Source organism: Rutidosis leptorrhynchoides, chromosome 6, assembly GCF_046630445.1.
Source record: "Rutidosis leptorrhynchoides isolate AG116_Rl617_1_P2 chromosome 6, CSIRO_AGI_Rlap_v1, whole genome shotgun sequence".
Classification (NCBI taxonomy): domain Eukaryota; kingdom Viridiplantae; phylum Streptophyta; class Magnoliopsida; order Asterales; family Asteraceae; genus Rutidosis; species Rutidosis leptorrhynchoides.
In genome coordinates, this window is record NC_092338.1 from 325905485 (window position 1) to 325918123 (window position 12639).

Below are 12639 nucleotides of genomic sequence, written 5' to 3' on the forward strand. Positions count from 1 at the left end.
TCTGATCCCAATCTTTGATATTTTCTAACACTCCCCCGCAAGTTAAATAGCGGCATTCCCGATATTTAACTTGAAGAGGACTTCTTTGAAGAGTCTTCCGTTGACAGACTTAGTCAAGATGTCTGCTAGTTGGTCTTCTGATTTTAGGAATGGTAGAGAGATAACTTCTGCTTCGAGTTTTTCTTTAATGAAGTGACGATCTATCTCGATGTGTTTGGTTCGATCATGTTGAACAGGATTTTCTGAAATTGCGATTGCTGCTTCATTATCACATATAATTTTGATGGAGTTACTTGGAGGGAAGCCAATCTCTGTTAGGAGTTTATTGATCCATAAAGCCTCGGTTACACCTCTAACAATTCCTCAGAATTCGGCTTCATCACTTGACAGGGTGACAACCTTTTGTTTCTTGCTTTTCCACGTAACCAAATTTCCACCAACAAGAGCAAAGTATCCGGATGTAGATTTTCTGTCTCCCTTTTCCCCTCCATAGCATGTATCGATAAATATTTGAGCTTCTACATGATTATTCTTTTGGAATAGGACTCCACCTCCTGCTGTGCCTTTGAGATATCTTATAATCCTCCACACTGCATCCATATGATGTTGTCGGGGTTGATGCATAAATTGACTAACTACTCCAACAAAATGTGCTATATCTGGACGAGTATGAGCTAGGTAGATCAGTTTTCCCACAATCCTTTGATATTGACCTTGATCAGCTACTTTGGCTTTGTCTTCTATATATAACCTCTGGTTTGGGATCATAGGAGTATCCGCGGGTTTGCAGTCCACCATTCCTATTTCAGCAAGAAAGTCAAGTATATATTTCTTTTGACATATAAAAATCCCCATTTTTGAACGTAAGACTTCGATTCCCAAAAAATATTTAAGTCCTTCTAGGTCTTTCATTTCAAATTCTTTAAAGAGGTTATTTTTTAACTTTGTAATTTCTTCTTGATCGTCTCCTGTGATAATCATGTCGTCAACATAAATAATGAGACATGTAATAAAGTTCCCTCTTTGTTTTATAAATAAAGTATGGTCGAAGTTACTTTGTTTAAAGCCATAATTTTCCATAGCTACAGTAAAACGCCCAAACCAAGCCCAGGGAGATTGTTTTAAATCGTAAAGAGATTTTTTAAGATGAAAAACTTTCCTTTCTTTAAAGTCTGATGTGAAACTAGGAGGGGCCTCCATGTAGACTTCTTATTTAAGTTCACCATGAAGGAAGGCATTTTTAACATCGAATTGGTGGAGTGGCCAGTCCTTGTTTGCGGCAACGGAGAAAAGAACCCTAATAGTGCCAATTTTTGCAACTGGTGAAAAAGTTTCTGAGTAATCAACACCATAGGTTTGGGTGTACCCCTTGGCAACAAGTCGGACTTGTATCTTTCAATAGATCCATCGGTTTTGTGTTTAATTGTGAACACCCAACGACATCCAACTGGTTTCTTTGATTTTGGAAGAACACATTTTTCCCAAGTATTGTTTATCTTGAGAGCTTTCATTTCTTCTTCCATTGCTTTCCTCCAGTGTGGTGATTTTAAAGCTTGCTCAACGGTGTTTGGGATTTCTTCAGAGTATAATGCGGAAGTGAATTTTGTTGCCTCCTTGGATAAATTGCCTTTAACAATATTTGCCATTGGATATTTTGATCTCGGGTTTATTCTCTCAGGAGAGTATCTTATGGGAGGAATCCCTCGATTGATTCTCGGAGGGAGAACATATTGTTCTTGATCTTGTTGTGTTTCAGTTTCAGTGTTTGCTTGGTTGTTTTCTTTTTGTACTGAAACATCCTCTAGACTTTCAGTTTCGGTGTTTGCTTGGTCATTATTTCCCTGTACTGAAACTTTCTCTAGATTTTCATGATTAGTAACATTAGTATCAGGGGATTCGGGATTTACCTCGGTATGGTTAGGAAGATCATTGTCTGCAGTACTGACAAGTGGAGTACTTTGTGGAGGAGTGGTATTATGAGTCACTTCTTTGGATGATGGTATATCTAGCCAACTCACAGCGTCACCAGATTCTGTCTCCCCCTGACTCGTGTGTTGGGTATAGAAGTATTCGGTTTCCAAGAAATCATAGTTCATTGTAGTGTACATGTGTTTTCTTTTGGGACTATAGCATCTATACCCCTTTTGATTTACCCCATATCCTACAAAGACGCATTTTTCAGCACATGCATCGAGTTTGGTTCGCTCGTTTTTAGGAATGTGAACAAAAATTGTGCACCCAAATATTCGAGGTTTTAGTGTGAGATTAGAAGGTGGTTTATAGAATTTAGTTAAGGCTTCGAGTGGTTTTTTAAGATCTAAGGCTCTCATCGGGGGTCTATTTACAAGATAGGTTGATGTGGCAAGAGCTCCCGGCCAGAAAGACCTTGGGACATTGGACTCCATCATAAGAGCACGGGTTATTTCGAGCAAAATGCGAGTTTTCCTTTCAGAAACCCCATTTTGTTGTGGTAGTGCCAGCGTTGGTGGCCTCTTGGTTGCCACTAGTTGCTTCCGTCATCACTATTGCAGCTTTCCCTTTTTTATGTCCATCATTCTACCACTCAGGATACCCTACAATTTTAAAGCACTGTTCTTTGGTATGTCGTTTCATACCACACTCGCTACATTTGAGGTTATCCTTGTCTCGGGATGATGTTTGCTCTGACCGACGATGGTTTCTTGATATCAATCCATGGCCATCGAAATCTTTAGGTTTTGTTGCCGATGCTATCAGGACAGTGGCAATGCTAGATTGGGTAAGGATATCTGATTTAAATATATGTTGATGTGCATTTTCTTTTCGAATGGAAGCATAGGCTCCTTCAACGGTGGGTAAAGGTTCAATCCTTAGTAATTCTTGTTTGATGTTGTCGTGTGATATGGCCAAAATGGACGGTTTTTATTTGCGCGGTGTCGTTAGGCCACTGCTCGCCAAGATCAGCCACTCGTGGGAGAGGGTACAGTTTTAAATTTATATTTAGCGGGGACTAAATGTAACGACCCGGATTTTTCTGATCGTTTTATACATATAAGATTAATATTTACATAAATTAAACATTACCAACATGATAAGCAATCCAAATTGTTGAGTCTTGTGTTTTTGAAAAGAGTTTTACACAACGTTTGACCGTCCAATTTGACCGATGATATCACGAACTATATAACATACGATAATTATACGATTGTGTACATATACATATTTATACATATTTAACATGACCTAAGGATGGTTTAACATATCATTGTGTACTAATAACAATGAGTTATAAGTATACTTTGAGACTACTAACTAAAGTTTTCAAAACGGTAACTATACGTAACGTTCTTTGATATATATACCTATAGCCTATAATGCTTATACAAGTATCGTATAAATACGTATTTAATTACTTTTAAAGGGCTTAAATACATAAAACAATGTAAGTATATTCATAAAAGATAGTTATATTTGAATTCTCGTTCCGTTTCCTCAAGATTTTTACACGTATACCTAGGGTATATGTAATCGTATTGTACACAGCTTCTAGATGTATTTACTATTGGTATATACACCTTTAATCATTCATTCTTAGCAACCATCTTAGAGTCAAAAACATGTGGAACCATTATTTATCAACTTGTATGACTAATGAGCTAAAAACAAACTTAAGGATTTTTTTTTCTATATAACAAGTAAATTCGTTTTTATGATTTCACCCCATTTTTCCATTCCATTTTCTCATACTTACACTCCAAATTCTCTCTCAAAATACTCCTAACATCATACTTGGTCATCTCCAAGCATTTTCACCATCTTTTAACTTCATAATCAAGGTAAAACTATGTTTAAACTTTGATTCAATTCATGTAAGTTATTTATCTTAAATCAAGATATAAACTTACTTACAACCTTTGTTTCTTTTCATGATTTCACTTCTTAATCTTCCAAGTCATCAAGAACAAGTTCATATCTTGTTTATTCAGTAACTTTCTTCATCATACTTGAGGTATAACCTTGGTTCATCATCTTGTTCAATTCATATATGACTATCTTACTACGAATATATATAACAACAAGAACATAGTTTGAATGATTTCAAACTTGTTCTCAAACTAAATAGATCCTTCTAAATTAACTTTTAAAACACTTCAAGACCTGTAATATATCATAAGGATATGCTAACTTAACAAGATACAACTTGATTTTACAAAGAACACCTTAAAACTGAATCTACGTCGTCGGAGTGCAACCGGGGGCTGTTTTGGGTTGGATAATTAAAAACCATCTTAAACTTTGAATTGGAAGTTTATATTCTGGAAAAATGATATTTCTTATGAATATGTTAATACATAAAAATCTTATGGTGTAACTCAAAGTGTAAGTATTTTTGTAAAAATGATCATCTAGATGTTGTTTTTACAACGGAAATGATCACTTTCATAAGATTCACCAAAGTTTGACCTATAACCTATGATTTGGAATGCAAAATAAGGTATTTAAAATTCATATTCATAAATAATGACTCGATCCAAGGAAGTGACAAATTGAACCAACAAAAACGGAGTTATATTGAAGAAACTACGGCTAAAACAAAATTGGGTATCCGAAGCTAGTTTAGCTACGAAATTAATTGGAGTAAAACTAAACTAATCATATCTTTGCTAATTAATATGATATTTCATATATATTTACTCATGAATTAATTCTACATATTTCAGGACCACCCGTAAACAACACGAGAAGATTAATCATAAGACCTCATGATTGTACGCAACACGTCATTTGACAACATGGTACCATGGGTCGAGATTAATTCCGATCAATACGAATACGATGGGGTCTTTATTTATTTTATTGAATAACTAATTGTGGACCACTAATATCAGACTACTAACTATGGACAATTAGATATTAAAAGTATTATAAGTATACGTGTAACGATTATTTGAAAAGAAAACATGTTGATATATTATATATGGTTAGGTTCGTGATATCTATCAGAGACCAAGTCGTGTTAAATATCTTCAAGGCAAAAGTGAGTATATAGTCCCACTTTTAAACTCTAAATATTTCGGAATGAGAATACATGCATTTTATGATTTACGTTATGGACACAAGTGATAAAAAATATATATTCTACGTTGAGTTGTACCACTGGCATACTTCCCTGTAACTTGGTAACTACTATTTACATGCGGTATTGTAAACACGATTCCTGTTGATAGATCTATCGGGCCTGACAACCCCAACCGGACTGGACGGCCAGTATTCAACGGTTGCACAGTACTTCGTTTCGGTAACTATACTTGGTACGGTGTAGTGAGATTTCATAATAAAGGGAATATGCGACGTTGATTAAATGTTAAGTATGGTTATCAAGTGCTCAACAATTTAGAATATTTTTATTAAAACGTTTGTGTATATGAAATCTTGTGGTCTATATTTATAACGCTGCTAGCATTAAACCTATATCTCAACAACTTTATGTTAACGTTTTAAGCATGTTTATTCTCAGGTGATAATTAAAAGCTTCCGCTGCATTATGCCGAATTTAAGCAAGATTTGGAGTATGCATATTTGTGTCAAAAATAAAACTGCATATCGGAAGATTTGTAATGTGAAATATGTTGTAAATCGTATTGTTATTATCAAATGTAAAGTTTGTAAAACTAAGATTATCACTAAATGATAATCATTATTATGCTGTTTGAACCTTCGATTATAATAAAGGTTATGGTTTGTATTATAAAAACGTATGCAAATTTTGAAAAATGTCACATATAGAGGTCAATACCTCGCAATGACACCAATGAGTACGTGACGTTTATATTCAATATGAACGGGACGCTTCAGGTGGTATCAGAGCGTTGGTCTTAGAGAACCAGAAAATTTGCATTAGTGTGTCTTATCGAGTTTGTTAGGATGCATTAGTGAGTCTGGACTTTGACCGTGTTTGATTTCAAAAACTATTGCTTATCCTTGTTGGTTAAAAATTAATATATAAATATTATGTGGTACTAACGTGCTAGTTGTTGTGTGATAGATGTCTGGCTTAGAACTTGTTATCACATTCAGCGACTCCGAACCAGAATCCTCAGATAGTGTTCTAGTCATTAACTTATTCGATGATGAAAACGACACCTTTGGGGAAGACTCACAATTTCCAGATGAATCAATTGAAGATGAACCAGAAACTGATCCTGAGGAGGAAGAAATACAGGAAATTACGAAAGACAAGTTCGAACGAGGAAAGAAACGAAAGGCTACTGAATTGGAAAATCCAAATCCCGAGTTTAGTGAGGATGTTGTGGCACCAACTCCACCAGACACTTCCACCCCTATTTCCGCTATTCCTATTAGTTCTATCCCAACATCCAGTACTTCGATCCCTCAGCCAAAACGCAGGGAGACAGCCAGGATAACCTTTAAGCAATTTCTTTGAACACAAACATTTTGGGTTAAATGATGCGCTGTTGTTTTAAACCATGGGATCATATAACGTTTTGTATAATATTACTAGTGTGGTTTGTTTAATGTTTGATGTAAGATAAGCATATGTAAAATAGTGAAGTGTGAAATGCAATAATTTTCCATGGTTGAGTATTATTTGGGTGGTAGTAATTGATTTTCGTACTAAGCTATTAAGTATGAACTTTAACGGGTAGGTACTACCCTAGATATAATTATAAAACGCTAATAAGAAGAAAAGGCTTTTATAATAATAACTGGTTCATATTATTAATAAGCTACGATGTACTGTAAACACACACTACATCTATAATATTCCATGTGAATAATTATTTTTTTCATTCTTATTGAAGATTATGGCGCGATTGAACTGAATGACGGAACAAGAAATCGAGGAACTCATCAATCAGCGAGTGAACGACAGAATGTTATGGGTCGAGGCTGCAAGAGGTGCTGCAGTTAACCCAAATCCTCGTGTGGGATGCACCTACAAAACTTTTCAAGGTTACAAGTGAAATGTCCCGTTCTTATTGATTAAAAACGTTCCATATTAATTGATTTCATTGCGAGGTTTTGACCTCTATATGAGACGTTTTTCAAAGACTGCATTCATTTTAAAACAAACCATAACCTTTATTTCATCAATAAAGGTTTAAAAAGCTTTACGTAGATTATCAAATAATGATAATCTAAAATATCCTGTTTACACACGACCATTACATAATGGTTTACAATACAAATATATTACAAAAAAATAAGTTTCTTGAATGCAGTTTTTACACAATATCATACAAGCATGGACTCCAAATCTCGTCCTTATTTAAGTATGCGACAGCGGAAGCTCTTAATAATCACCTGAGAATAAACATGCTTAAAACGTCAACAAAAATGTTGGTGAGTTATAGGTTTAACCTATATATATCAAATCATAATAATAGACCACAAGATTTCATATTTCAATACACATCCCATACATAGAGATAAAAATCATTCATATGGTGAACACCTGGTAACCGACATTAACAAGATGCATATATAAGAATATCCCCATCATTCCGGGACACCCTTCGGATATGATATAAATTTCGAAGTACTAAAGCATCCGGTACTTTGGATGGGGTTTGTTAAGCCCAATAGATCTATCTTTAGGATTCGCGTCAATTAGGGTGTCTGTTCCCTAATTCTTAGATTACCAGACTTAATAAAAAGGGGCATATTCGATTTCGATAATTCAACCATAGAATGTAGTTTTACGTACTTGTGTCTATTTTGTAAATCATTTATAAAACTTGCATGTATTCTCATCCCAAAAATATTAGATTTTAAAAGTGGGACTATAACTCACTTTCACAGATTTTTACTTCGTCGGTAGTAAGACTTGGCCACTGGTTGATTCACGAACCTATAACAATATATACATATATATCAAAGTATGTTCAAAATATATTTACAACACTTTTAATATATTTTGATGTTTTAAGTTTATTAAGTCAGCTGTCCTCGTTAGTAACCTACAACTAGTTGTCCACAGTTAGATGTACAGAAATAAATCGATAAATATTATCTTGAATCAATCCACGACCCAGTGTATACGTATCTCAGTATTGATCACAACTTAAACTATATATATTTTGGAATCAACCTCAACCCTGTATAGCTAACTCCAACATTCACATATAGAGTGTCTATGGTTGTTCCGAAATATATATAGATGTGTCGACATGATAGGTCGAAACATTGTATACGTGTCTATGGTATCTCAAGATTACATAATATACAATACAAGTTGATTAAGTTATGGTTGGAATAGATTTGTTACCAATTTTCACGTAGCTAAAATGAGAAAAATTATCCAATCTTGTTTTACCCATAACTTCTTCATTTTAAATCCGTTTTGAGTGAATCAAATTGCTATGGTTTCATATTGAACTCTATTTTATGAATATAAACAGAAAAAGTATAGGTTTATAGTCGAAAAATAAGTTACAAGTCATTTTTGTAAAGGTAGTCATTTCAGTCGAAAGAACGACGTCTAGATGACCATTTTAGAAAACATACTTCCACTTTGAGTTTAACCATAATTTTTGGATATAGTTTCATGTTCATAATAAAAATCATTTTCTCAGAATAACAACTTTTAAATCAAAGTTTATCATAGTTTTTAATTAACTAACCCAAAACAGCCCGCGGTGTTACTACGACGGCGTAAATCCGGTTTTACGGTGTTTTTCGTGTTTTCAGGTTTTAAATCATTAAGTTAGCATATCATATAGATATAGAACATGTGTGTAGTTGATTTTAAAAGTCAAGTTAGAAGGATTAACTTTTGTTTGCGAACAAGTTTAGAATTAACTAAACTATGTTCTAGTGATTACAAGTTTAAACCTTCGAATAAGATAGCTTTATATGTATGAATCGAATGATGTTATGAACATCATTACTACCTTAAGTTCCTTGGATAAACCTACTGGAAAAGAGAAAAATGGATCTAGCTTCAACGGATCCTTGGATGGATCGAAGTTCTTGAAGCAGAATCATGACACGAAAACAAGTTCAAGTAAGATCATCACTTGAAATAAGATTGTTATAGTTATAGAAATTGAACCAAAGTTTGAATATGATTATTACCTTGTATTAGAATGATAACATACTGTAAGAAACAAAGATTTCTTGAGGTTGGATGATCACCTTACAAGATTGGAAGTGAGCTAGCAAACTTGAAAGTATTCTTGATTTTATGTAACTAGAACTTGTAGAATATATGAAGAACACTTAGAACTTGAAGATAGAACTTGAGAGAGATCAATTAGATGAAGAAAATTGAAGAATGAAAGTGTTTGTAGGTGTTTTTGGTCGTTGGTGTATGGATTAGATATAAAGGATATGTAATTTTGTTTTCATGTAAATAAGTCATGAATGATTACTCATATTTTTGTAATTTTATGAGATATTTCATGCTAGTTGCCAAATGATGGTTCCCACATGTGTTAGGTGACTCACATGGGCTGCTAAGAGCTGATCATTGGAGTGTATATACCAATAGTACATACATCTAAAAGCTGTGTATTGTACGAGTACGAATACGGGTGCATACGAGTAGAATTGTTGATGAAACTGAACGAGGATGTAATTGTAAGCATTTTTGTTAAGTAGAAGTATTTTGATAAGTGTATTGAAGTCTTTCAAAAGAGTATAAATACATATTAAAACACTACATGTATATACATTTTAACTGAGTCGTTAAGTCATCGTTAGTCGTTACATGTAAGTGTTGTTTTGAAACCTTTAGGTTAACGATCTTGTTAAATGTTGTTAACCCAATGTTTATAATATCAAATGAGATTTTAAATTATTATATTATCATGATATTATCATGTATGAATATCTCTTAATATGATATATATATACATTAAATGTCTTTACAACGATAATCGTTACATATATGTCTCGTTTAAAAATCATTAAGTTAGTAGTCTTGTTTTTACATATGTAGTTCATTGTTAATATACTTAATGATATGTTTACTTATCATAGTATCATGTTAACTATATATATATCCATATATATGTCATCATATAGTTTTTACAAGTTTTAACGTTCGTGAACCACCGGTCAACTTGGGTGGTCAATTGTCTATATGAAACATATTTCAATTAATCAAGTCTTAACAAGTTTGATTGCTTAACATGTTGGAAACATTTAATCATGTAAATATCAATCTCAATTAATATATATAAACATGGAAAAGTTCGGGTCACTACAGTACCTACCCGTTAAATAAATTTCGTCCCGAAATTTTAAGCTGTTGAAGGTGTTGACGAATCTTCTGGAAATAGATGCGGGTATTTCTTCTTCATCTGATCTTCATGCTCCCAGGTGAACTCGGGTCCTCTACGAGCATTCCATCGAACCTTAACAATTGGTATCTTGTTTTGCTTAAGTCTTTTAACCTCACGATCCATTATTTCGACGGGTTCTTCGATGAATTGAAGTTTTTCGTTGATTTGGATTTCATCTAACGGAATAGTGAGATCTTCTTTAGCAAAACATTTCTTCAAATTCGAGACGTGGAAAGTGTTATGTACAGCCGCGAGTTGTTGAGGTAACTCAAGTCGGTAAGCTACTGGTCCGACACGATCAATAATCTTGAATGGTCCAATATACCTTGGATTTAATTTCCCTCGTTTACCAAATCGAACAACGCCTTTCCAAGGTGCAACTTTAAGCATGACCATCTCTCCAATTTCAAATTCTATATCTTTTCTTTTAATATCAGCGTAGCTCTTTTGTCGACTTTGGGCGGTTTTCAACCGTTGTTGAATTTGGATGATCTTCTCGGTAGTTTCTTGTATAATCTCCGGACCCGTAATCTGTCTATCCCCCACTTCACTCCAACAAATCGGAGACCTGCACTTTCTACCATAAAGTGCTTCAAACGGCGCCATCTCAATGCTTGAATGGTAGCTGTTGTTGTAGGAAAATTCTGCTAACGGTAGATGTCGATCCCAACTGTTTCCGAAATCAATAACACATGCTCGTAGCATGTCTTCAAGTGTTTGTATCGTCCTTTCGCTCTGCCCATCAGTTTGTGGATGATAGGCAGTACTCATGTCTAGACGAGTTCCTAATGCTTGCTGTAATGTCTGCCAGAATCTTGAAATAAATCTGCCATCCCTATCAGAGATAATAGAGATTGGTATTCCATGTCTGGAGACGACTTCCTTCAAATACAGTCGTGCTAACTTCTCCATCTTGTCATCTTCTCTTATTGGTAGGAAGTGTGCTGATTTGGTGAGACGATCAACTATTACCCAAATAGTATCAAAACCACTTGCAGTCCTTGGCAATTTAGTGATGAAATCCATGGTAATGTTTTCCCATTTCCATTCCGGGATTTCGGGTTGTTGAAGTAGACCTGATGGTTTCTGATGCTCAGCTTTGACCTTAGAACACATCAAACATTCTCCTACGTATTTAGCAACATCGGCTTTCATACCCGGCCACCAAAAATGTTTCTTGAGATCCTTGTACATCTTCCCCGTTCCAGGATGTATTGAGTATCTGGTTTTATGAGCTTCTCTAAGTACCATTTCTCTCATATCTCCAAATTTTGGTACCCAAATCCTTTCAGCCCTATACCGGGTTCCGTCTTCCCGAATATTAAGATGCTTCTCCGATCCTTTGGGTATTTCATCCTTTAAATTTCCCTCTTTTAAAACTCCTTGTTGCGCCTCCTTTATTTGAGTAGTAAGGTTATTATGAATCATTATATTCATAGATTTTACTCGAATGGGTTCTCTGTCCTTCCTACTCAAGGCATCGGCTACCACATTTGCCTTCCCCGGGTGGTAACGAATCTCAAAGTCGTAATCATTCAACAATTCAATCCACCTACGCTGCCTCATATTCAGTTGTTTCTGATTAAATATGTGTTGAAGACTTTTGTGGTCGGTATATATAATACTTTTGACCCCATATAAGTAGTGCCTCCAAGTCTTTAATGCAAAAACAACCGCGCCTAATTCCAAATCATGCGTCGTATAATTTTGTTCGTGAATCTTCAATTGTCTAGACGCATAAGCAATCACCTTCGTTCGTTGCATTAATACACAACCGAGACCTTGCTTTGATGCGTCACAATAAATCACAAAATCATCATTCCCTTCAGGCAATGACAATATAGGTGCCGTAGTTAGCTTTTTCTTCAATAACTGAAACGCTTTCTCTTGTTCATCATTCCATTCAAATTTCTTCCCTTTATGCGTTAATGCAGTCAAGGGTTTTGCTATTCTGGAAAAGTCTTGGATGAACCTTCTGTAGTAACCAGCTAGTCCTAAAAACTGGCGTATGTGTTTCGGAGTTTTCGGGGTTTTCCACTTTTCAACAGTTTCTATCTTTGCCGGATCCACCTTAATACCTTCTTTGTTCACTATGTGACCGAGGAATTGAACTTCTTCCAACCAAAATGCACACTTTTAAAACTTAGCGTACAATTCTTCCTTCCTCAATACTTCTAACACCTTTCTCAAATGTTCACCGTGTTCTTGGTCATTCTTTGAGTAAATAAGTATGTCATCAATGAAAACAATGACAAACTTGTCAAGGTATGGTCCACACACTCGGTTCATAAGGTCCATGAACACAGTTGGTGCATTAGTTAAACCAAACGGCATGACCATAAACTCGTAA

The 12639-nt window shown here is 34.8% G+C and overlaps 1 protein-coding gene across 1 annotated transcript; it reads right to left on the reverse strand.

Moving 5' to 3' along the window:
* Positions 1–363: 363 nt before the first annotated feature.
* On the reverse strand, positions 364–855 carry LOC139854687 (uncharacterized mitochondrial protein AtMg00810-like). Its single transcript, XM_071843977.1, has one exon. The coding sequence runs from the start codon at positions 853–855 to the stop codon at positions 364–366; it is 492 nt and encodes a 163-aa protein (XP_071700078.1).
* Between the last annotated feature and the right edge of the window lie 11784 nt (positions 856–12639).

Bases quoted from the DNA above. Each gene is read 5' to 3' on its own strand.
- LOC139854687 (XM_071843977.1), bottom strand. From the start codon at position 855: ATGGGGATTTTTATATGTCAAAAGAAATATATACTTGACTTTCTTGCT.